Raw genomic sequence first — 26,882 nt, 5'->3', positions numbered from 1 at the left:
ACTATTTCTTGTTCATTTGTGTCATAATAACATGTTTTCATTTTCTTCTCCTCTTATGTAATAGGAAATCTGAGATTGAGGCAAAGAGAAAACAGGGAGAGGAAGAGAGAAAAAAGAGAGAAGAAGAAGAAAAGCGTATTCAGGTTAATGCATTAGCTGTGTGTGGCTTTGGGGGATTTCTTGTTACTGTGATGGTTTTGGGGTTGTGTGTTTTGTTTTCTTGTATTCATTTACTTATTTATAAATCTTTTTTATAGCATATGTTCTCCACCAAGTCTACTGGCTTCTTTCTATAAATGCATTTCTCAGAGTCATTCACCAGTGTTGCTTTATTAGTAAATATAGGGCAAATGTCATGTTCAGGATATGCCAAGACAGATGACCTATTTCTAGTTCCTATGCAACTTCAAGTATTCTGAGGGAGGTGCATCTGTTTTTAAAGGATTTTAAAAGTTATTTTAAAAACATGCAACGTTGGAGAATCCTAGTTTAGCCTTTGAAGATTTTGTGGGTGGTCCATGTCAGGCAAGTTTGGCATTATTTTACTAAAGTCACATCTCGACTTTGATTGTGTTATTTACTTGCTTAACTGCAAACACTTTGAGAGTACCAGTAATAATGAGAGGAGGCAGGACTGTCCTTGGTAGCTCCTTTGGCTGCACTCATGTACACTAAATACATGCAGCTCAAACCCCACTCCTCTACCTTTCCCCTTGATTTATGGCAATTCTTACTGATTTCATGATGAGATCTCCTTCAGAGGTGTGTTTGGATCCTATATCCCTCTTTTCCTTTTTTGTTGGAGATTGCTTGGGTGACCTGGGATAGCAGTCTTATGAAAAAAGAACATCTATAGTGATTGTCTTTATCAATGTTTCTTGGCTTCTGAGCTGTGGATATCTGCGATGCAGAATGTAATTTACACTTTTACTTTAAAATGCTGTGTTTGGATCCAAGTGGATACATAATCCTGTAAGGTGTTTCATTCTCCCACATACACTTCCTTTCTCATTATCTTTCCTCCTGGTGGTTGGTTTTATCAGCTAATCTAAAACAAGATTCATAAAGTAAAGTCACTGGTGTAATGGTACAGGTTTTAGTGGTGCAACTTCACAATGATGGGTGGGAAGCAGCTTTGTTTCCTTGTTAATTTTTGGGCACTGCTAAAACTTGGTGTATGTGCCTTTTGAAGGTATGAATTGGATGGTCCTGTTCTATTTACTGTGTGTGCAAGGCTTTTTGTGAAATAATGATGGTAAACTGCTGCTGTTGTTTGACTCTGCAGAGGCAGTATATTTGAATTGCTCCTGCACTGCACTAAGTTGGAAGTTTTACCATTTGCTTAAATTCAAGTTAGATCAGTTCCACAGAGAATTCCAGTGTCTGTCTTAATCCCTTTTCAAAATGACATACAGACCTGTATCCAAAGTAGTGCCTATTACAAAGTCCTGTGATGCCAAGAACAGAATATCAAGGAAGTATTGTGTTAGTGCTATGGAGGAGCAGCCATAGCCTCTGTTTCATTTGAGTTTTAATGATTCTGAAAACTTCTGAACATTAATTTTTATATTAATCAACAAAATAATTCATATATTAAAAAAATTACTTGGCACTTTATTAAAAAAGTTAATATAAGTGGTGGACAATATTTGATAAGCTATATGAAAACCAAGATTCAGTTTGTAGCTGTTTCATTTTTCTTGGGTCAAACTAAATACTAATGCTGTTAATTTTTCATTTCTGTAAACTGTACGTGTTTTCAAAAGCTAATATACAACATAGCAGTTTTTTCAAATATTGCTCATGTAGCATTTTGGTTTTTATTGGGTAAGGCTAAAGGTGTCCTGTTCTCAAACAGGCTGAGATTGAGGCTCAGCTGGCTAGAGAGAGAGAGGAGGAGACGCAGCACCAGGCAGTGCTTGAACAGGAGCGCCGTGACCACGAGCTTGCAATGAGGATTGCCCAGAGCGAGGCAGAGCTCATCAGTGATGAGGCACAGCTGGATTTAGGTTTGCGCAGGTATGGAGTCAAGGAGTTACATTTTCCTCTCTGTGCTTTCTTTTCTACCTATCCTGGTCCCTTTGAAAAGACTATGCTCTTGCTTGGTTAATGGAACTTTGTGTTCATTAAATGGAGCTTTAAGTCAGTATATTGGAATGTTTTTCAAATTAAATTTTGAAATTTGTTAGATTGCTTTTGCTTAGACTTTCTTCATTTTGCATTTTGCTACATCAGTAATTTTGTAGGTGCTGTTGGACATGACTGTAGGTCTCTTTTTTTGAGTTCCAACAAGGATGGCTAATTTAGAATCCTGATTTTTATGACTCATTTAAAGTAGGGGATAGAATTTCTTCAGTGGTAAGTAATAATAACATACATCTTTGCTAGGACTTGATGGTTCCATTTTTACAGTGAATTTGTGTGAGATTTTTCTTTTTAAACAAGAAGCTCTCTTTGACTGCAGAAATAAAAGTAATTTCTGGGCCCTGACTGGTAAGTTTTTTCAAGTGGAATGAAAATACCTAACATAGATGAGTTCAAATGTTAAGTGTTAGTCTTTGTGTCAATTTTTGATGTGCGATAAGATGAGCTTCACCTTTGATACACAGAACCACACTGCCTGTCTGCAGAGCAAGAGCTCTCCATGTGTAAAAGGTGATGTCTTGAAGCAACTTAGAAGTTCCAGTAAAAATGGTACTTATTGGTCAAGTTGCATAAAGGGACCTGTGAACATGGTCACATACTTGGTGACTTCATTAATATGAAGTTGTTGTTGAAATGAGTGCAAGAAAATCCCTTGTGTTGCCACGAAATTTCAAGCTCCTAGATGTGTTTCTTTTGCTACCCAAATTTCATCTAGATGTATACTTTTTTTAATAACTGTATGCTTGCTTGAGATAGATGGGTAATTTTTTGTCATGTTCAATACTGACTTCTGGGCAGTTCCACTGAAATGGTTGTGTTTTTTCCCTCGGTACCACAATAGCTGTCAAATTGTCTCTGACTGAGACTGACATGCTCCATTCACAGAATCAGAATGGTTTGGGTTGGAAGAGGACCTTGAAAACCATCTCTTTCCTGCCCCCTGCCATGGTCAGAGACACCTTCCATTAGACTAGGTAGCTCAGAGGCCCATCCAAGCTGGGATGGGGAAGCCACAGCTTCCTTGGTAAGGCTGTTCCAGTGCCTCACCACTCTCCCTGTCTGGATTTTGGTGCAATACTTTAAAGGTAGACACAAAGTCACTCTAGTCTTGCAACCTGGCAGAGTTCTCTTAAATATGAAAGAAGGGATGCAATAGACAAGAGCTCAGAGAATTCAGTAACTTTCTGTCAGTGAAGCTCTAACCTCCACTGTGTTTCCTACTGCTCATAGGTGATTTTGGCATTGGTCTTTCTTGTATAATCCCAGAATGGATGATGAGCTAATTGTCGTCAAACTCTTTGACTGCCAGTTTCTCTGCTGTGTAGCTAGCACAGTTCTGCTGTGCAGCTGGTAGGTGACTGAAGACCCTTCTTAGTGTTTGGAAAGTACTCAATGGTCTGAACATGTTAGCATAGAGATGGAAATAATTTCTTGAGCAAGATAATACCTAAATCTAGAAAAGAAGTTATAGATTTTTCTGCTTATATGAATGATCTTTTTCATCTCATTGGCAAATTTTTTTCCCTTGTTTCCAAAGTCTACTTCAAATAGTTAATTGCACATTCAAAACCTGAATAGAATGCTTTTAATTTAATATTTGATTTTATTTTGGCTTGTTTAAAATCAAACTAAAACCTTACCCAGGCCCCAGTATCTTCTATTGAAATCAGAGGATTTTCATGTAATTTCAGGAGTTGCCTTAAAGGTAGCAGCTAAAGAAATTCAGTGAAATGAAAACTATTGGTTAGAACAAATTATGTAATTTAATAATTAAATCATAAAGTCTCAGGACTTCCTTTATATTATACCAATCAAAATTTTGCTAGACTCTAAAGAAGTTATAGTCTACAGTCTTCTACATTTGAGACTGACATATTAGCGTGTGATACACTAAAATCACTGGCTTTTCTATAAGTATCTATACCTTCCCTGTTAAATTTTGCTGTAATAAGATAAAGCATGTGTGACTTCATACTGAATTCATGCAGTGTACTGCTTTTACAGTGTTATGGCACTTCTGTAAAAATTGGTTTCATCCTTACATATTGGCATGAAGAAAATAAAGGTATTTTCCATTGTATGGTTGTAACTGTTGAGTGAAAAGAGGAAGAAAAGTGTGATTTTATGTGCTCAGTTTTAAGAAATACACGACACTTTTGTGTTGTCATATTTGAACTTGAGTGCCTGTAGTTTATTTCTTTTTTTCACAGTGCCTTGCTGTATTCACTTTCATAGCTTTCATAGATATTTCAAGGGGCATAAGTATTAACAGTTTCCTTGAAAAATATATTTGTTGGCTTCTATCAAAGAAGAAAAGTTGTTTGTTCTGGCAGCACATCCAGGATTTTCATTTGGGCTTATTCTGTGCTGGATCTGCTGGACCTCTTCTAGCTTTATTCAATTTTACTATTCATCCACCATTTGAAAGGATGTGTAATATGTGATTTACTGCACCCAGGGGTAAATTAAAGGTAATGATTAGCAGTTAAGTAAAAAAAATAATTTAAATAGTAGGTATCTGCTTTCAACTGATAGTTTTTATTCATTTATGTGGCTTATTGAAACGTACAGTATGGCATATAACATCAAAAGAAAGCTAGTCTTAGAAGAGTGTTGTGAGTGTATCTGTCCTGGGTTTTGCATTGGAACAATCCAAAAGTCCTAATTTAGCACAGATAGTGCTACCTGTGCTCACCTGTGTGTTTCCAGTACAGCAGTTAGACTTGGGGTCTGTTCACAGCTTGCATGAAGAAGCACCCATTCTGTTCCCAGAGCAGCTACAGGAGGATTGCTGCTATTTCTTGTGACACGCTTATCCAAGCATGAAATAGATCACTAGTATGCCTCAAAGTCTCTGATTTTGAAAGATTGGACCGGGGAGAAAGGCTGGGGGAAGCTTTCACTTGTACATTTTTTTTCCCCAGATTACAATTTAAGTCATAATTGAATGAGAAAGTTTTGGGGGGGAAAAGAGGTTTATATAATCAGCTAAAAATAATAATAATAAAAATTCATAAGATAATAAAGAAGATGTGAGAGAGCAGGAAATGCTATGACCCACCTTTTCTTGCTTCAGATTATTAAAATATTAACTAGGTAGTAGTTTGTCTAACATTAAATGTCTTCTGTTTGCAGAGCCAATGGAACAAAGCCACAAATGACTGCGTATGGCATTTTTTTCCATTTGAATGCTCTAATAGATAAAAGCTACATTAATTAATCAAAAGAAATTGATATTGTCATCTTATTTACTAATACCCCATAGTAATCTTTGTTAGTATGCATCTGTAATTTCTAAATCAATTTTTAATGCCTTATATTCATTACTTTGCTTACATCTAATAAACCCTTTAATAACCAAATATACCAAATAACATCTATTCAAAAATCATTATATAATTGCTGTAAAGTTTTTCACATACCATCCATTTTTCACTGCCCTGCGTAATTTGTTCTTTACAGAATCAGGGCTCTGTGTGTATGTGTGTGTGTGTCTGTCTGTCTGTCTATCTATCTATCTATCTAACTATCTTTGTGTGTGTGTCTGAATTGAAATAATTAAAAATAAGTAGTCGTTTCCTGTGCACTTAATTTAATTTCAGTTTGATTGTCAAGACACTTTCACAGTTATGAAGGCTGGTTTTATATCCATATATTTGGTTTATGCTCATTTACCAATTTTCTTGTAGGGAACAAATGGCCACAGAAATGTCAGAAATATTGTCTAGGTAGGTGAGAAGGTATAACACCAGTGAATCAATCATTTTCTAAAAACAAATCACACATTAAACGGGTTGAATTATTATGGAATTAAAAGTAATGGAATCTGAGTTTATTTTAAATGATAAGCAGATAAGTAAGTTATTTCTTTCAGATAAATTGCGCTTACCATTTTTTTTAGCAATTATTTCTTTGCTATTTTAATTTATTATATTGAAAAAGAATAAGAATAGTTCATGTACCCTGTAATTTTCTGTAATTTCATTAATGCTTCTCTAGCTTTCTTCTCCTCTCACCTTTGTGATAAACAGAGCTCAAGGCTCCACATCTTTTAAAGGCATATTTCTACAGATTCAGCACAAAGCTAATGAAGTCATTTAACAGTAATGTAATTGTTGGTGCATTTAATAAGGAAATATTCTCATTAGAGTTCTCTTAAAATAAAAGCAGTTTTGAAAATTTCCATGGTAAGACCATATTAAAAACCCTCTTAAGATATCCAAACAAAATCCCCTTCTGGGATTTCTTGAATGGTAATGTGAGATTTTATGCATGATGCAGAAGAAAAGATAAATACAGGTTTTGGTCTGAATATACTAGTTGGTAAAATACTGATACTCTGTTCAAAGAAATGTTTGAGATTGTCTTCCATATCAGCAAGTAAATAGAAAGTGTTTTCTGCAACTTGATGGTAGAAATAACCTCTGACATTGATTTTATGAACCTTACAGAAGAAGAAAAAATGTTTAGAGGTTTTGAAAGGGAATCTGTTGTTTAACAAGTTACTAAGCTATGTTTAGCAAGTTACTAAGCTATGTATGTATAGTCTGAAGATGCTCAGTCTCACATGTTTAATGGATTTTCTAGTGGTATCATGGATGATTGGAATGCAGCTGGTAACTAAATTTTTCTCCTGCAGTGTTATTTTAAGAATAGGAATAAACCACATCATGTGTAATTAAGGTAGCATATGAATTTAAATGGCCATATTGTATTGCATATATTGACATAGTTCCAATGACAGTGGCCAATTCTTAATGTACAAAAAGATGAAAAAATTTTGGGGCCAAATCAGGCTCTGTGTTCTGGTTGAATTCAAAATGCAATGCTTCTCAGTATCTGCTTGTTTAAATAAATTTGTCTCACTTTTCATACACTGGAAACTTTTGACATGAGACTATCTTTTGTATTTTTAGTCTGAAAATACTGTTTATGATAGATAACTCTCATATGGAGCAGTGAAGATGGAATATCAAATGTGATGCTCCTCTTACTGACAGACTGTTATGCTTGAAGTCATGTAGAAAACAAGCAAGTGGTCTTCAGAGTGCAGAGTAGTACCCTAATAGAAAGACTAAGCCATTCAATTGGATTAGCATTCTTAAAGATTACTAGTTTAACCAGAGAGGGTACAGCTCTAGTTCTGCTGTGCTAAATTAGGCAGCAAACTCTTAGAGTGGTGGGTAATGTTGCTAAATAAGGAAAATCCTTAAGATTTGTCAAATTAGGTTCGAAAAGGTTAGACACCAGGCAGTGCAAATTATTTGTCAGGAATCCTTGATGTCCTACAGAATATAACAAAATCTTAAACTATATATTTTGAAGAAGTTTGTCCAGTTATTTGTTTTACAGTCATGAGTAGTTCTAAGTCAATTTTTTAAGTTCAACTTCTCAAGCTCCAACTGGAAGCTGTGTGGACTCGGATTAGTAGTATGAGTAGGCATTAAGCTGCTACTCCAACAGCAAGATTCTGTAGTTTTAATTATACTGAAGAGATGGTTCAGTTGTTATTAAGAGGAATGTTAGGTTTATTCAATGAAATTTAAATTGCATTTGTTATCTCTGCTTTCAAAACTGCTGTATCTGCATAAAGAAAAAATTCAGGTTATAATAGTTTTTTATAACCTTCTAATTAAAAAAGGAAAATAAACATAAAACTTCATGATACCACATGAGACCTTTATGGAAAAATAAATGTTAAAATAATATTCACTAGATTATACCTATTAATACTGTGCCTGTCCCACAAAGATATTACTGCACAAACAGACCTTCCAATGAAAAAGCCTGTTTTTTCTTATTGCATCAAGAACTTTGCTACCTTGTTAAAGATCTAGTTTCTTTTGAAGAAATTCCCTCAGATCCTGAAAGAATTCATTTTTTGTTCTTAGTCATGAGCAGAGACTGGTAAAATCTTGTGTCTACTCTTGAATTCCTTAGTGTTTAAAAGATGTGCTGATCATCACTGAACATTGCAGTGTTTTTAACTTATTTTATAAGCAAATAATCCACAGGAAGTTTGCTGTTCCTGAGAGAGGGTTCTTCCACTTATCCATACCACATTTCTTGGGGAAAAAAAGAAATTCAGGCTTACGTTTATATCTAATGTTCATTTCGTACATGGAAACATTGTACATTTTCCTAAAGATGATTGAGATTTTAGTAATAATTCCTCACCTGCATTTGCTGTTGACTTACTTTGACATTACCTACACATGGTGAAGACCTTTTGCCTTTGGAAAATACTGAGTTTCAATGAGTCTTTTTTTACTGGTCAGCCTTTAGTTCGAGTGATCTTTTTTACTTTGATGATAAATATCATCACTCTTGATGACCTGGATGATCAATATCATCATTCCCAACATAGAATAAATATTGCTGTTATTAGATGGCCAATATAGAATTAGTTTGGTTTCTTCTCTCAAGTTAGGTTTTTGTCAAAGACAGAATATTTTCTTAAGGTTAGGAACAAGGACTTTGTTCTAGATCAATTTTAAATAGCAGAGGAAATGTCTTTTCTTCCTTCTCCTTCAGGAATATTTTTCCTTGTCTGTTTTTTGAATGGAACTAAAAATGTTCAGTCTTTGTTTTCTGCATCTTGGTTCTCACAAAGTAAAATGTACATCAATGTGGGATGAGATACTCAGAATATGTGTCTTTCCATACCTGAAAAGTATCAATGGCAATTCCTTTTAATCTTTAGGAGGCAAATCAGATTATGATATGATTTTGAGCATAAAATATATTTTCATTTTCTCTTGATAATTTAAACAACTTGAAAATACTATGGTATTTTGTCTGTGTGGTAATAAATATGACACATTATTGATCATGGGATCTCTTCCTCTTCTTAAAAAAATTCCTGTTTAATACTTGGAAAAATATATATTGAAAATACATACTTTAAAAATAATTGCAGAGGTCCTGCAGTGCAAGCCACAAAAGCTGCTGCTGGTACTAAGAAGCATGATCTCAGTAAGTGGAAATATGCAGAGCTTCGTGATACAATCAACACTTCCTGTGGTAAGTGGTTTTTTTCTCAGAAAGAGTTCAAGTTATAGTTATACAAAAAGTGTTACTTTCTTCCTATAACAAAGATTAAAAGTTTACATGACTTTGAGTGAATAAAAAATTAATTTAAAAAATTCTCTTACCCCCAAAGGAACAATACACAAAGCTATTTCCATATTAAGGAAACAGAATTTCCATTGTTATGTCTTTTAGGGATTATATATTTATGATAATAAACATCTTGGGCATAAAATACATGCTATAACTTCTTAATTAAGTTCACTCCATTTGATGTACTTCCACAGAGGGAATAGTAGTTATAGTGCTTCACCTAGGATTTGCATGTTCTAAGAATTTTTTTGCTATCAGTTCTTGCTGTCACCAAATCATAAAGAAAGCAAAAATATGTTCTGTCTTAGATATTCCTATTATTCTTTAATTTTCACAATGTGTAACTTCTTTTTGGAAGCTTACAGTGGGGCATTACTCACCTTGGCCTCAGTGCTCTGAAGATAGAAATAGATAAGAATTATTTGTCTTTTAGATATTACTGTTTCTTCCTGCTTCTTATTGAAAGAACCTGGTTAATTTGTAATTTAAGATCACTCAGAATTTCTTCCTGGATGTAGAAATTGGAAAGTAACTCATTCTCTTTTAGTGTTTTTACATATGCAAGACTGGAGCAATGTTTTCAGCTATGTAGATGGTGCAATAATAAGTGGAGTTCTTTCCTCATGAAGCCAGCTTGGATACTCTGAGATGACTAATGAAAAATCCTTGTCATCATTCAATTCCTAGCATAATGAAATTCAGAAAAATTAAAAAACATACATGAGAAAAGAATACAAATCTAAGCAGTCAAATTTCTGTTTTTATTTTTTTTCAGTTGCAGAAATAATGTTCAGCAGTGCAATTAAACTTATTTAAAATTTGTTTCTGTGCTGCTTGTATTGTGATACTGTCAACAGAAATATTTGTAGCACTTTACTGCTCCAAATATCCCAGTACAACAGCTACTTTGGGGAATGCCTTTACTCTAAAGCAGAAGGGATTCATCAAATCTGAGGGACTTTTTGGGCCATAAAACACAGGCCCTGTGCTGCAGAGAGTGAGGGGTTTTTATATTACATTTTATCCTATTAGTGTCACAGCTTGATCTCCAATCATATATCTTATCAATATAGAAAAACATTTAAGAAATATTTTTTTGACTTTTCTCACTCATGCCTTCCCCTTCTCCTTTTTTTTGGGATAGATATTGAACTCTTGGCAGCTTGCAGAGAAGAGTTCCACCGAAGGCTAAAGGTGTATCATGCTTGGAAATCCAAGAATAAGAAACGCAATGCAGAAACAGAACAGCGTGCTCCCAAATCAGTCACAGACTATGGTGAGGAGAGATAGTTTTGTGTTTATAGTAATTTTGGCGATAATATTCTAAAGAGAACATTTCTGAATGTATTCTGGGTTTGCTAGGTTGAAGAAACTTGGAGTTTTTTAGGAGTGTTTTATGTTGATTTAAGGTAAATATTTTGGAAAGATTGAAACTGGCAAATTCTTCACAGAAATTAAAACACTTTTGGTAGACCCAGCTTCTTATGCTGAACAGCTCTCTCTTAAAACCTTTTCTCACATCCAGCTGACATCTGTTAAAAAGAGTTCTTGATCTACTGATGCAGTTGCTGGCATTTTTGTTAAATGTTCATTGCTGTGCTACTTTAATATAATATATAGCCATGTAGACATAGGTGTAGATACTTTTAAAAGGTACTACTAATTCTGTTGTTTACATCACTGCTTACATACATCATGTTACATCCTCCTTTATAAAATCTGAGTGTTGATGCTGTAATTCTGGCTCATGGGGTGACAAATTTTGTGTAGACCATGTTTTCTATTTAGACCCCTCATTCTACTGATTTCACAGGCTGGTGCTTATTGACAAAGCAACACACTAATCAGAGTAAGTTTCTCTTGCATTCATCAAGGAAGTGTGGGAGTTTCAGACTGCCAGACCTGGAAATTCTGTACCTGGTTTCTGGAGTGGTGTTTACAGAGTGGATTGTTACTCTTTTCCCAACATTCCACCTCAAAAGTCTGTTGATCATCTGTATAAAAGGAATCTAAGAAATTTATAGGATCAATTTATAGTAAATGCATGGAACCATTTAGTCAGATCATTCCTTTTGTCTTTTTGTTCCATTATATTTGATATTTGTGTTCCTGTCACATAGTTCATGGGAGAGACAAAGGAAAGGGAAGATAGGGAGAAAGTGCTCTCCCCAAAGTCACGTGAGCCTGAGATTAAGGCATTGTCCTGAGACATGGAGAATAAACATCCCAGGGAATCCAGGTGCCCTAGGTAATCTCAGTCCATGTACAAAAGCACCTCCTTCTCCTTGATTCATTTACTGGAGTTATTCATTACTTGAGCATTACCTGAGTTTGAGGTTCTCAGGGAATTTTAGTATGGATATGTGGCAGGCAAAATCTGGACTCCTGGAGAAGATATTATCAAAGAATGGGTCCTTGTGTCTGAAATGTGGTTTTAGCTGCTTAAGAAAGCTTGTGACTGAAATGGCAGGAAAAGGCATTTGAAGCACTTCTGCCAAGTGGTAAATTGCTTTGAACGTTCTCTCTGGAGCTAAATGGGTAAAATATTCATACACAGTATTGCTGATGGGAAGTATCAAAGAGCAGATGATCTTTAGATTTTTGCACACAAAGCTGAGAATATTCATATTCTTATCACCTTTCAGATATTTGCTGCATTCTTTTCAGTGTTTTTCATTGTATTTTTTTAACTTCATTGAAATATGTAATAATAAGAGAATAAGAGAACGTTGCAGTTCAGAAGAAATTGATAGTGACCTTTAGAGACTCTTAATGCCAGTATAATTCTTTGCATTGCAAATAATCATACCACATGGGCATTTCACATACATATGTACTGTAGTCATCTGAGAAGGTAGTAAGAAGAAATTCTGATTTCTTAGGTGTTTAAGCTAAAAGTCTTTCCGGTATCAGTGGATATGGGCTTCAAGTGATGTAGTGTTTTCTTTACATCTCTTCATTGATTTAATGTAGTTTTACAGTATCTTTTAATGTAATTTTATAAGTATCCTTTATTTAAATTCATACATTCAGTATAGAAGCTAAGCACTGGTTTGTGTATTATTACTGGTATTGACAGAGTCTGGAAGGTTTTTTTTCTAGCAGAAATGTCAAAAAAGTAAAGTACTACATTAATTAACTAGCAGATTTGTCAGAGCAATATGGACTTAGCATATATGCCACTGAAGCTTTGTAACAGGAATTGCAAATTATTAAGGTGATTAATTTTGAGGTTAAATCTCAATGAAAATAGAAGTAGAAAAAGAGTAGAAACACTTAGAATCTGCATTTATGTTGTAGCTAGAATTCCTATTTGTCTGTTATCAGCATTGGTGAAAAATGTTGATGTTGTAATGAAGCCATAACTTATAAGGGATCAGCACTTTCATGTTTTGTTCAACATGTAATATTTGTTCACAGATTTTGCACCATTTTTGAGCAACTCAAGTAAGTGAGGAGACAGTTGTTTAAGCTAACTTTGAAGAATAGGAACACTTGAGAGCTCTGTACTAACATTGATTAATCCAGTGTTTTGCTACACATGTACATAGAAGTTAATTGTAAAAAAAAATAAATTATAAGTTGACAATGTTATTCATCTGATGGTAATTATACATTACTCTAGTAATTAAAAATGTACTTATCTGCATGAAAACCTACCCATTTGAGGAGGCAAGGGAAGGGAGAGTGAAATAACCTTCTTATATAAATTATTGAAAGATATAATGTCCGATTTTTTTCCACAACCACCAACAGCCCAAAACCACTCTTGTTCTAGCCTTTTTTTAATTGTCTGCACATGGCTTTTTGTTGTAGCAAAACTCTGGAATCAACATAATGTAACAACTATTTTCCTAGCACACAGACTAACATTCAGGTGATGGTTTCTTCTGAATAGAGAGCCACAGTTCTACAGCACTAATAGAGGCTCCATTGGCTGCTTAGCATTTCTGTTCTCTAGATTTGCCCTCTTCTCTAGATTTAGATATGCCTAGGGGTAGAAATGAGCCTTAGCAATTACCATTGCAGTGCAAAAAGTATTCAACAATACTTAAGTACTGATCTGCTGGGATAAATGTTCAGACAATGCATAAAATTAAATTAGTTTTTTATATATACTGTCTTCCTGTAAGGTGTGTGTTTTATCAGAGTTGATGTATAAAAGTAGCATTCACGTGTTAAAATCTGGGTGCTTTTTCTTCTATGTTTGTTGTTAATGCACACATTAAAAAAAGGAGATTTGATATGTATTACATATAGGGGTTTGTTAAGGTTCTGCTGTTCAGGTTTAGAAAAATTATTTTTGCTTGAATCTAGGCAGAAGAAATTTCAAGGTGTAGTTGCTAGTCTATATTAGTCCTGTTCATGACTGTAAAAATAAGTTATTAAAAGTAATTGCCATTTTTTATATTAATAAATGTTAGCTCAGAAATTCTCTTTGTTGCTCAACAGACAAGGAAAAAAACTGAATTCACTTTTAATTATTCCTTTTGTGCTGAAACATATAAAACGTTAATCCTGATTTTCTTCTGTAGAGATGGTAAAGGTTCATAAGCAGGGTATCTGTATCAGTGGTGTAAACCACTAAAACAAAATCAGTAACAAACTTTTGCAGGGGCAGCTATTAAAGGAAAGGATGTTGCTTTTAACTGCATTTACTATTTAAAACTGATTATGATAGTGTATATATAAGATTAAGAAGGTTGATCATTTGATGAATTAACATAGAGTATCTGCTTTTATTTGAAAGCGAGTTTCTCTCTAGAGTCTGAAATATGGGGAACTTAAAAAGTCCAAAAATGCATGTGGAAAATATTTAGCAAAAATATATATGAAACTTGAAAAAATTTCATGTAACTTTCTCCTTTAGAAGTTTAGTCAGCTGATCTTAATGGTCTGAAATAAAAAATTCCTTGAAAAAAGAAAGCAGCCAGAAATTACTTCTAATGCCAGATTTTGACTTATAGAAATGTAGGCAGAAAATTGTTTGGTGGCAGCTTTGTAATAAGCAGTATTTATTGCCAACATTTCTATTAACAAATTAGTAATTTCTAACAGTATTATACATCCTTTTGTGTCGACTGTCAAACATCAAGTGATGCTTTTGTATGTTTGCAACTGAAAATGCTTCTGTGCGTTGTGATCTTTTTTTACAAAGAAATGGACTGACCTAAAGCAATTGCTGATAAATGTTTCTGGTTGGTAAGAAATTTTACATGGCAAGTTTTACCTTAGATATTGATCAAAAGCAGAATATGTTATTTTATTTAATTAGTTTTGTTTAAACTTGCCATTGGGCAACATGTACAGGGGTCAACATGAGCCATTTCTGACCAGTGTTTTAGCTGTTGCAATTAACAGAATGCACATTATATGAGATGGGAATACTTTCTAGGCTTGCTGAGACTTCAGATGACCTTGAGAGATAATCTCTTGGGTTTTGCGGGGGGTTTGTTTTCTTGTTTGTTTTGTTGTTTTGTTTGTTTTTTAATTTGCTGATTAATAAAAGAAGTAATATGGCTTTCTTGTTTTCTAATTGCTTTGTTCACTTATTTTTGGGGGCATGATTTGTATGATAGCACAACAGAACCCCGCAGCCCAGCTCCCAGGCAGACAACAAGAGATTGAAATAAACAGGCAGCAGCGCTACTTCCGCATCCCCTTCATCCGCCCCGCGGACCAGTACAAGGACCCCCAGAACAAGAAGAAGGGCTGGTGGTATGCACACTTCGATGGGCCCTGGATTGCTCGACAAATGGAGCTTCACCCTGACAAGGCACCCATTCTGCTTGTAGCAGGTTGGTGTTGAAACTTCCAGAAGGTTCAGAGTTGATAACAAACTTCAGAAAAAGAGGATGAAGTTCCAAGTTCCGACCCTTCCTTCCTTCCTTCCTTCCTTCCTTCCTTCCTTCCTTCCTTCCTTCCTTCCTTCCGACACTTCCTCCTTCCGCCACTTCCTTCCTTCCTTCCTCTCTGGGGAGAATTTCAGGATTTGGGACTGCTGCTGATGGTGGCCAAATGTTTCAGAATATCACTGGGACATGTAACTGGTCCTATGTTTTACTGCTACACATACTTCAATTTGGGAAGCCATAGACAGTGGGAAATCAAATGGAAAGAGTTGTATTATTACAAACCCTGAGATTATTCCTTGAACTGGAGACAGTGTGAAGATAAAACATCACAGTTTATCTGGGAAAGGTCTACTCATTATTGTACTGTTTTTTAGTTATCTGTAAAGAATTACAAGCAGTTTGTATCAAAACAATTTGTACATATTTTACATTGTCTGTCCGTAGCATGGGGCTAATAGCAAGCTGATGCTTTTACCCTATTTATGCTACTTAGTATGGGAAAATAGCTTTTTAATCGTAAAAATTTTAAATAAATGTTGCAATGGATAAGTAGAGATTTATCTGGTAGTGAAATGTATCCTCCTTTTCTGGAGGGTAAGGAACAGGGGAGAAAACACTGGAGAAATGCTGCTTACACTTCTGTGTTTTGAGATTTTGTACTTAACTTAGAGACTGAGGAAAGGCCATAGCCAGTTTGTTTCACTACAGGATTATGCTTTACTGGCAACAAAAGTTTGTTTTCTGCAAATTATTTTAAGTAGAATTCCTTATACCAACTGTTGCTGTTCAGTGCCAAAGCCCATAGCTAAAAGTAGCACTGCTGTCGTGAGTACCTCTTAAAAATAAGATTACGATTTAGTTTGTGAGCTACACTATAATTTCAGTGGATTGCCTGTGTTGGTCCCACTGTTTGTTTTGTGTGGTAGGCTGACAGATTAGCTACTTGATCCAAAGTCTGGAATTCTTAGTTGCTTTGCTACATTTAACCATAAGTAAAGCAGTTCACTGTGAAGTGGCCTGAAACTGAAGGTATATGTAATCCAAATGTGGTTGTCATCCTGTAATGAGTTTCAGAAGAATGTATCAAGATGATGATCTTTCGCCTTCTTCCCTTTATTCCTTTTTGCTTGCTGTTTAAGCACAGCTTTGTCAATTGCAGCATCTGATATTAGTTTATTCTCATACTGTTTTAGTGTTCTCTGTGTAACAAAAAACCAGGAAACTGAAAAATGCCTGTATCTGAGGACTTCCTCATAAGCTCTGAAGTCTACCAGCAAACCAGATCTACAGAGAGGAAATGTAATTAACAAGGATCTAATTTTTATTGATGGGATTTTTCAATGATGTAAAATATGTTTTCTTTTTCCCTTTATAAACATAAAGAAAAATATGTTTTCTTTATTTCAGGTAAGGATGACATGGATATGTGTGAGCTTAACCTTGAAGAGACTGGCTTAACCCGAAAGCGAGGTGCTGAAATTTTACCGAGGCAGTTTGAAGAGATTTGGGAACGCTGTGGAGGCATCCAGTATCTGCAAAACGCAATTGCAAGCAGACAAGCTCGCCCCACCTACGCTACGGCGATGCTGCAGAACCTGTTGAAATAAGCGGGCAGGTGGCACAGGAGCGTTTGCGATGACAAACTGGCCCGCCATACAAAGGGAAGAGTTCCTCTGTGCTCCAGAGGGCCTAAACGTTCTGTAATCAGAGTAGAGATGTTTAATGTAAAGTGAACAGATTTTATTAATCATGTGGTTTGTTAATTTGTACTTCATGATGTTTAATCTGTGTAGTGAACTTTACTAGGTATGAGGACCCTGAAGAAACTTCAGGCAGTGTAGTTTGCTGCATTTTGTTGTTATGTTGCATTTTCTTTAACAGTTTCTGTTGTAACTCTTAATACTTTCAAGCAATCTGTCTGTACTTGGGTACATATTGCAAAGAACTGCACTGCAACCAGCTTTTTATAAGATTCCTTCTTTAAAACACTGAGTAGCTGGCTTCAAGTGGTGGCCTAGTAAAGAGAATATGTTATTTCTAATAACTGGAATTGTGAGGCCTTAGCTTTGACTTCTGTTATGGAGAAGTTGGAGTATACTTTTATATAATCTGAGACATTTTATGTCCTGATTTGCAAACTGGTTAGTGTCTGTATTTAATGATTTTTGTTTTTCCAGAACCTGATGGGAAATCCTCCTAAACTTGAGACCTATAAACCCCTATTAAATTCATTCTCTGTCTTGGTTTAAGAGAAACAGTTTTCTGCATGTTCCAAGAAAAGCATTCATATACGTCAAAATAGTATAATATTGGAGGTCCTCAAAGAATGTACTGCTCTTTAGGGCTTATACCACTTTTCTTGTAGATTTTTTTTCTCTCTTTTTAGTACAAATCTGCTTCAGACTTTATTTTTGTGACGACATTTCTATTAGCGATTCTTGGACAGTTTGTTTAGCCAGGTAGTGTAATTTCAACATACTAGACAAAATTGTCCAAGCTTTGTATCTGAAGGTATATAAGATTAAGGATAGCACTAAGGGAAATATGTTCAGTTTTTTGCTGGCAGTATAACTTAACTGAGTATTGAGGCCTGAGCCTCAGAAATCCTCTTTATTTTAACTGTAACAAGATATACAAGGTCTGTAACTTTTGTTAGACTGTATAAAAAATTGGTCCAACAACACAATGCATCTTAATAATATGTGCTGATGAAATAGTTACAATTTTTAGTGTACTGAAATATCATAGTGACTTGGATGCTGAGCTGTATATTAATCTCCTCTATCAAGTTTCATAGCTTGTAACAGTTCCCTTATGAAACTGTTTGTTTGGGGAGTTTTTGTGGGTGGGAATCATTAATTTCATGCAGTTTTAAGAAGCATCTCTTTCACTTAAGTGAATGTTGCTTTACCTTGCTAGCCATTATTTCAACAAATTAAACATTACCATTTATTATCTCTCTTAATAGAAATCCAAAATATAAGTAGCTTGATGTCCAATTCATAGCTTGATTTAAAAATGAATTTTTGCCCTTTTTAATTGAGAGTTTGCTTAGAGTATGAAATAATTTCCACACTCCTTACTGAGCATGAAACCTCCTGGAAACTTTCATTTTTAAAAGGCATAAATATACTGAATTTTCAAGAGGGGTGATTCTGTAGCACAGAGAAAAGTCCTTGCTGACCTTAGACTATGGTTGCGTGCCACAGTCTGCTTGTTATAAACACACTCCTCATGGGAATAATGTGGAGATATTCAAGTGGTATTTAACTCACTACTCACCCACTGCATCAGGGAATCTCAGCTTCTGCTGCAGACCCACTCTACTTCCTGCTCATGTGATTGCAAATGAGAAAATTGTTTTCATTTTACCCAAATTCTTCACTGAAACAGTCTTTTTTGGCTGGAAGGTGAAAGGAGAAGGGCATCAGACTACTGGCTGGGAAGTTGTGTGCAAACCTGTACAGTGTTGCGTGAGTTTAAAGGTGCAGCTTATGAAATTTAGATTACTGGTTTAATGTGTTACTGCATTGGAACCAAAATGTGACAGCTTCCAGTCCCCAAACACTTAGCACTGCAAGAAGCTGTGCTCACTCACGCGATCCAAGGAAGAAAAATCACTGACCTGACCTGTGTGTGTTTCTGTCTGGGTTTAGCTGCTGGACTTAACACATTCCATCTTACTGTATGTATCTTTAAAAATCCATGGATCTTATGAGACTGAATATTGTAAGCAAAGAACCTCAAATGCTTACACATGTGTAGGTATGTACACATATATGTGCTTAAATATTTTAGTATGTGTGTGTGTAAATTTTCTCCAGAGAACTTTGAATAAAATTAACTACATGTTTCCACTCTCTTCCTTTATTTATGTCAGGATTTCCTTGACTGGCATTTGAAAGAAAATTTTTACCCTTTTTTTCATCAGAATGGGGTGTATGGAAATTTTTCTTTACTAAATGACTAACAAATATGAGCTATCATGAAAATAAAATGGACTTTGAAATAGTGGAAGAGGGTCTGGTGGCTGGACCCTTAATGAGATGTTCCCACCTCCCAGCATTGCTCCAGAAGTATGCCTGAGGGAAGCAGAACATGCATTCCAGAAATCGGGGTATTCTACTTTGCACAGTAGCAGACTGCTTTTCTTTCCCTTTTTTCACTCCACACCAAAAGCAGCTTCTGCTTTTAGTTTTACTTATCTTTTTGTGAAACATAATTAATTTTCAATTAGTTTCAGATGATTTTATTTTTTTTACATGTCTGGTAATATTTAACTGCCTACCAATTGTTTCCATGGTCCTTTGTAATGTGTCAGATAATTACAGTTGGTTGATTTGGAGAGGAAATATAAAAGGAGGCGAGAGGGTTGATATTTAGGACTGTAGTATGACCTGATGCCTATCTGATTTATAATTATAGAGAAAATTATAGAGGTTTTTGAAGCACATTGACTTGGTTCTTTGCATGTTTCATTAAAAATAAATTCTTCCTGCCTGTCAGTGAAGCTGTCCATTATAGTTGAGATCTGCCTAAAATGTTCCACAAAACAAAGAACAGGAAGAGAAGCACCACACTAAGCTGCATTCCTGACTAGGTGACCCAGGAATATGCATTTTCTTGAGAATGTTATTCTGAAGATCGTAAGGTCATTCAATACTTGTCTTTTATCCACTGATAAGATTGTGTTTTTCTTTACCTAGTTGAATCCTCTGGGTTTTTCTTCAAATATCTTTATTTAAAGTATTTAAATGACCTCTTAATACTGTAATGAAAATTAAAAATAAAAAATAAACACATTCCATGTTGAAATCTTACTTGTATCTTCTTACTGTTTTGTCTTTGAAGAGTTGAAGCATAAGTGTTAATTAAGTTATGAGAAAGGCAAAAATATTCCTTTGCTGGTTATGTCTGCTGCTTTTCTATGAGATATTTTTGGTGCTTAAACCTACTTTTTAAAGCTTCATTCTAGTAAAGATTTTATCTTTACTTTCTAAGGTAAGTGTTCCTCCAAAATAACATTCTGATATTAGAAAATTCTGATTTTGTTTTCCTAAATCTCAAGCTTCATTTCTCAGTATTTATTGAAACAAGTATCTTTTTACTTTCAATACTTTTTAAAAAACATTTACTGCTATCACTTCCAATGTGTCTATCATTTGCTATGCTATGTACTCTGCATCCTTTTAATTTTAGCTTGTGTCAGTCAGTGACTGGTGACATCAACTCTGCTGCTTGGAATGTGTGCTCTGTGGGGGAAGCTTTATGTTTGGGATGGAGATGTGGTATTGCTTTTGTGAGGGTTTTGTGGTTTTGTGTTCTCCTTAGAGTCTTATAGAACTTGCTCATCTTAAGGGCCAAATTACAGTGGTAGTTTTTTAATTTAAAAATATTCAAATAATTCATACTTTGTCTAGGAAATGAAATTTTGTTTCAGTTTCCTTATGCTTTTTCGCCAACTGTGACTTTATATCAGTTTTAAAGTAACATGATAAGCTTATGTGCAATATTAGGTACCACTTCAATTCCCTGTGAAATTTTCAAGTAAATAATTTTATTATGTTTTATTGAAATACAAAAGGTTTACGTCCAGCAAATATTTGGTAATTAATTGTTGAGAGTGATAAATACAATCATGAATAATCATTATTAAAATACACATTTTAAAATTACTTATTTTTTAATCTGACTAATGATAACTAGTATAAGTTGAAATACACTAAACACATACAAAAATACATTTGTAATGGAAAAAAATGGAATGCTATCAGCATTCTTAATGCATTCTTAGCTTACATGAGCAATAGTGAAAGCTAGCAATTTTAGGCAAGGATGACTTCCTGTTCCTTGCAAAAAGTACTTTTAAAGTAATTTTATTCTGAAATGTTACTGTGTAAAAACACGTCTTAGGTTTCTCCTTTATTTTTCTTTCCTACTTAAATGAAGTCAGTAAAACCACTATTTCGGCTGTGGAAACTCAAGCTTGTGTTCTTGGTGCACTGCCTTCATCTGTATGCAGTCACCAGTTCCGGTGGTTTTGCAGGCATACCCGTGCAGTTGTTTGGAATTCATAAACCGTTCTTTTGAGAGGACTTGAGAAAGGAAATCAAAGTTCAGTCTTTGCTGTGGTAACTGCACGGCACGAAGTAAGAGTTTTTGTCACCAAAGTCAGGTGCTGTCCTGAATACACAGAAGTTTCACATCTGGATGAGGGGTTGTCATCCAGGATAGTCATGAACTTTGTAGGAGCTCAGTTTGAGCTGTAAGTACGACTTCTGGTGTGCACCAAGCAGCAAACCAGTGCCTGAGTACAACACTGGTGCAGAATATAAATAGACACACATACTCAAGAAAAAGATACTCAAGGTAAAATAATGCTCCTACTCAAATCAGGATTGTTGATTCATAAATTAATAAGCCTACAAAATACTTAATGGCCCCCTATTGTCTGCTTGGATTTCTCCTACAAAAACTAACAGTAACCTCTCAAAATTATTTGTGTGGATACTGACACTAAAATGTAGGGTCTCATGTGCAATTCTAATCTACTCATTACCAGGTGGGTGCTTGTGAATACAAATCTCATGTTCTAAAAAGATGAAGCTCCACATATTGTACCTCAGCAAAAAGGTTAAATCCTGTCACCAGAATTCTGTCACCAGAATTAAACAGCTAAGTAAATATGTAGGTATGTAAAAATTATGTATTTATTAACAGAAAAATAGGAATCTGATGTTCATGGAAACCCTTGAAAAATTAAATGCAACTTCTGTGTGATTTGCCATGTGAGCATTCAGAGAGGGAATGAAGAAGTTCCCAAATTTTTTTAATGTGGCCTTTGGTCAATGATAGCTCTAATTTCCATTCACCATTTGCATCAGTGTGTGTAAGGAAGGTTAGTAGAGGGGTACAGAAATGCACTGAAGCTCCACTGAGATTTTTACCAGAATGGTTGTAACATACAATACTGAAAAATGTCACATCTCAGCAAAATCTGCTTCTAGCACTCAGCTCTTAAATAAAACAGTTAAGGTGTGTAAGCACCAGACGCTTAATGCATGCATCTTAGTAGTGGGGGCTTCCTACCAGGCATTTTAGACATGCTCAAAAGCTGCTCAACTTGGTCATTTGTTTTCCTTCAGTAAAACTATTCTTTTTAAATGTGCACTGATTTTAGAGCCAAAATACTGTATCTTTAGGAATCTTTTTTTTTTTTTCATACTCATCCTGAAGTCCAGTCTTGAATAATGCAGACCTTCTTTCTTGAAGACCTATAAGAGAAAGTCCCTTAAGTAGTTTGAAAAGTATTGTTGAATTTGAAAGTGTACTATTTATCTAGTGGCTAATAGGCAAGGTCACATGAAAATCTGATAATTGTAGTTCATCATAAGAATCGAGCTTTGAGAAGAGAAGGCTTCAGGGAGACCTTCTAGTGGCCTTTCAGTACCTAAAGGGAGCCCAAGAGTGAGGGAGAGAGATGTTTTGCAAGGGCAGAGAGTGATAGGACTAGAGGGAATGGCTTTAAAGTGAAAGAGATTTAGATTAGATGTAAGGAAGGAATTCTTAACTGTGAGGGTGGTGAGGCACTGAAAGAGTGCCCAAAGAAGTAGTGGATGCACCATGGAGATGGTAAAGGTTGTTACTTCATGAATGACTAATTGGGTAAAACTCCACCCAATCAAAATCCCCTCTGATAAGGAAGTTTTAAAATAATTTTCCATGCAGTGATTCTATAACTAAACTGGAGACATTTTTCATATTTGGGAAGGATTTCAGGGTTATTTTAGCTTCTACTGAAACTTTATGCCTATTTTCATATATGCCTTTATAAATACAGAGCTGTACTTACTCTAGATAATATGTCCTAAAAAGCTGTCACTTCTGTCATTACGTATTGCAAACCAGAATTTAAATACTGAATTCTCAATTTGGCCTACAAGCTCTAGATAGCCACATCCTGAAAATACAGTTCAAGGGCCATATTCTATTTAAAAAATCTTAGCCCTGAAGGAGTTTTTTAGATTGTGAAATCAAAGTGCTCCTCTTAATTTCAGCTAATGAAAGGTGTTCGACTTTCATTTTCTTCTGCCATTGACTTTTTTCAAATCATTATAAACATGTTGAATCTAAGGGTGATGTAAACATTCACTGTGAACTTAAGCAACAGTGAAAAATAGACTCAGTGTTTTAAAATCCATTTTAATTTTGTGGTTGCTGGATTTCTTACTAAATTAATTTACTTAACTAGATCTTGAGAAGAGCTTTGTCAATGTACTTTTGGCAATTCAAATATGGTCTAGATGACACAGACTGTGTTTTCTTTCACAGATGTGCCATTTTATTACTTAATAAAATATTTAATTCTTTTCTATGTAGAAATTTTAAGTAGTTTAGCTATTATGAAAGTTTATCGGTCTACAATTGCCCACAGGCACATTTCTTTTAAGGTGGGTGTAAAATACTAATTGCAAACATCTGTGCTCATGCTTTTATGACCAGTGAAGTGAGTTCATTCTTGAGCTTTTCCAAACTGCTACTCCCTGCTGCTTTGTCCATCTCCACCTTTCTCCATCTCTATCTTTGCATTCCAGTCCCCCCATTTTCAGCTCAGTCTATAACTGTACGTGAAATAATCACACCTGGGAATGATGAATATCAGTGACAATAAATCTTTTCTTTATGGTATCTTTGCTTGTTCCTTTATTTACATAACAACAAACATGTTAGGAGCTCAAGATTCATGTAGTTGATATCCTGTCTTCCAAAATGTCCAGCTAGTGCCAAGAGCACTCCTGTACTGATATTCCCCACAATAACAAAGGGTGCTAACAGCTATAGCAAAACCTTTTTATTCCTAATTGGGCTGTAATTCAGAAAAATGAAAATGGCAAAGTAAAAGCTTTTTATTTTACCTAACAAGAGGACATCCTCAGATACATCAGAAACAGTCTGTCAATTTTAGAGGAAGTTTGACTCAGCTTTTCTCTTTTCTGTCTTTTTTCCCCCCACAAAGATACAAGGTGTTTCAAGTTGCAAAACTTGAAATAATACTTGAGATATGAGCTATATTCTGCTCAAATTAGAATTCCTACTTGCCAAACTCTATGTAGCTTAACCAGACTGAGTGATCTGAGATGTTTTTAGCACTGCTATTTAAACCTCTCCTTTGGATTGCATTTTGTGTAACTTCGTCATTTCAGGTATTTCTTCTTCCTTCACATGTTCCAGTGACTGCCACATTACCACATGGTTATACAAAATAGAACTTTGTTGCATAAAAACATTTATGAAGCAAATGTAGTTGTCATATCAAGCATCAAAAAACCCTGAGCTTTTCTTTGTATGGAATTACTACAAAGAGGCTCCCTGATAACATTGACAATGGGACACAACAGATTTTTAAGGCTCTTGAAAATAGTCACAAACCTTGATTTTGTGTGGCTGATGCTGGAAACGAAGAATTCCAGGGACTAACTTGTCAGTCTTGGTTTTGTAAACTCATCTGGTGACCTACAAGAGTAAAAAACCCAAACCACTAATTATTTCTCTAAATGACTAAAAGCACTCAGCTAGGATAGACTGGCAGAGCCATGCAAGACAGCTGTAAGAAAAGCAGTTCTACAGTCCTGTTATGAGAACTACACTGCAGTAAATGTGGAAAGCAATGAATGCATTAGTATTTTCAGTTCTGAAATTGCCAAGCAAGAGTAGCTTCAAGTTTGATTTAGTTGTGGAGTTAATACACGAAGGTGGACCTGTTATTTCAGGTGGGGCTGTTGGTTGAGGGATGAGAAAGGGATTTCCATGCAGTTTACCTCCAGGCTGAATTGTGTTTTCAAGTTCATGTAATGCTTCGTGATCAAGGATCTCTGAGGAACTGAGACAAGCACTTACACTGCAAGCTGTGTGACAAAAGCTAGATAGGGATTCATCGTGTTCAAAAGCAGGATTAATCCTTACAGCATTTTCTGGATTGCAGCTGCTGAGAGTAGGACTTCTACAATGCAGAACATTTTTGTTTCGGTAAGATTTGAAATTGCAAAAGAAACAAAAGGAATAATTTGAAATGTGAAGGAAAAGATGGTGAGCAGCTTACTGCAAATTAGAGTTTCTTTTGCACTTTCTTCTTATCTTAATAATTAAAATGATGAAAAGAAAACCAAGGCTTCCTAAGCCAAGAATGAGAGGTTTAAAAATGAAGGGTTGTGTGGGTTCTGGAGCAAATTTTGCACAGCGCTGTCCTTGGTAAAGCTGGTGTCTACGTACAGGGCATCTAAAATAAGGAAAGGAAGAGAAAAAATGTACAGAACTTCAAGGCAAAAAATACTGAGTATCTTAAACAAAAAGAACGGAAAATCTCCAATGTAATATGAACTCATTATTTCCACTACAAATAATTATGTTTCTGCATGAAAATTATGTGATTGATCATAGGGAAAGATAATATTTTTTACACTCAAGAGTGAGTTTTAAATAAAAAGAAACTGACATATTCCTTGCCAACCTACAAATTTTAAGGAAACCACGCATTTTAAATATCTCTGACAAATTTCTAACCCCACAGGTAACATTTGTGGTTTAGAACTTTGGAAGTTCAGGTGTGTTTTAAGGTAATGTCTGAACACAACTTTGAAGCTTATACTCTGTTTTCTGGTGATTTCACTCTGGGGAGTAAGGTCTGGAATAGGAGTTCTACTACAAGTAGCAGAACTCTACAAGACAAGGGGGAAGTGAATTCACAAGGAGCACAAGGGAAAATAGTAGGCTATAATTTTCTCTCTGACAGTACTAGTTTGCACAAGCTGTCAGTCCAACACTGGTGGGAATTTGTGACTTGCTATAATTCACAAAAAATTTAATTTATTATTTTTAGTGCTTTTATAAGTCCTCATGTTGGTTTAGTAATACTTGTACATTCAGGTTTTTTCTGGATGGGGAAAGGATTATTTTGCTTAGTGCATCAGTCTTGGAGGAATAGGTCAGACCCCTTGCTACCTCAGCGAAGTTTTGAAGAGGACCTTTCTAGGTCACAGGCTCACTTCCACATTCACTAAATGCTGCAGCTGCTCTACTGTGACTCTAAAAGTCAGGAATTTGGCAGTAATTGTGGTGAATTCAATATAATTCCTGTGATACCCATTGAAGAAAATTAATTTTGGTAGTTGGGTTGTTCCAGCGAATAATTTGAATAATTTTTCCAATGGTCTTAATTTTTGATGTTAATCTTAAGTAAGGTAAAAGATGTATTGTGAATCTAGTCAAAGTATTGAGAGAAAATAAACAAATGCAAGAATTGTAACTTGATCCTTGCTTATGTACATGGCTGGTTAACTACTGTGTGCCAGTCTAGTATACAGTTTCACAAAAAGCTGTGAATTGTCTAGTCTTACAATGAGAAGATACTTGATACTTTGGAAGAGAGTGAATATGTTCAAGTACTGTGAAGTTCTCAGTATTGACTTAAGATAATTCCATTTAAAAATCCTTAAGAAATATATTTGCAGTAAGGAAGAGCTGCTAATCTTCAAGTCTTTCCCAGAAATCCCTGAAAGCAGCTTCACCCTTCACGTGCTTTATTGGGTGGTCTGGAATCGCAGTCCAGAAGCCTTATGTGAGAGAAATAATTTCCACTCTGATTATGTGGACTTAAACACATAATTTAGGGCATGACAGAGGAATGGAATTAGATTATTGAATATTGCACAATCCTAAGATCTGCAATGTAGAAATACTGTCATATTCCAAATAAAGGTTTTC

At 35.2% G+C, this 26,882-nt stretch overlaps 2 protein-coding genes across 3 annotated transcripts in view; one reads left to right on the top strand and one right to left on the bottom strand.

Annotated features, from left to right (window-relative positions):
* MYO6 (myosin VI) overlaps positions 1 to 19,922 on the top strand; it is a 106,710-nt gene extending 86,788 nt beyond the window's left edge. The window contains exons 27-35 of one of the 2 annotated variants that reach the window (XM_058800850.1): positions 65 to 143; positions 1,859 to 2,019; positions 5,281 to 5,310; positions 5,835 to 5,873; positions 9,065 to 9,168; positions 10,412 to 10,543; positions 12,688 to 12,714; positions 14,847 to 15,065; positions 16,530 to 19,922. In XM_058800850.1, coding sequence (XP_058656833.1) covers positions 65 to 143; positions 1,859 to 2,019; positions 5,281 to 5,310; positions 5,835 to 5,873; positions 9,065 to 9,168; positions 10,412 to 10,543; positions 12,688 to 12,714; positions 14,847 to 15,065; positions 16,530 to 16,729 — 991 coding nt within the window. In that variant the 3' untranslated portion in view covers positions 16,730 to 19,922. The remainder of the gene's footprint in view (positions 1 to 64; positions 144 to 1,858; positions 2,020 to 5,280; positions 5,311 to 5,834; positions 5,874 to 9,064; positions 9,169 to 10,411; positions 10,544 to 12,687; positions 12,715 to 14,846; positions 15,066 to 16,529) is intronic. The other variant, XM_058800852.1, reaches the window with a different exon arrangement.
* A 4,681-nt stretch (positions 19,923 to 24,603) lies between these two features.
* Positions 24,604 to 26,882, bottom strand: part of IMPG1 (interphotoreceptor matrix proteoglycan 1) — a 51,226-nt gene continuing 48,947 nt past the window's right edge. Inside the window, exons 16-18 of the mRNA XM_058802666.1 lie at positions 25,222 to 25,398; positions 24,941 to 25,122; positions 24,604 to 24,635 (exon numbers count right to left, since the gene is read on the bottom strand). Coding sequence (XP_058658649.1) covers positions 24,604 to 24,635; positions 24,941 to 25,122; positions 25,222 to 25,398 — 391 coding nt within the window. The remainder of the gene's footprint in view (positions 24,636 to 24,940; positions 25,123 to 25,221; positions 25,399 to 26,882) is intronic.

This window comes from Ammospiza caudacuta, chromosome 3 (assembly GCF_027887145.1).
Source record: "Ammospiza caudacuta isolate bAmmCau1 chromosome 3, bAmmCau1.pri, whole genome shotgun sequence".
NCBI lineage: Eukaryota > Metazoa > Chordata > Aves > Passeriformes > Passerellidae > Ammospiza > Ammospiza caudacuta.
The sequence above is the reverse complement of the archived record's forward strand: the minus strand, read 5'-3'. Positions and strand labels throughout refer to the sequence as shown.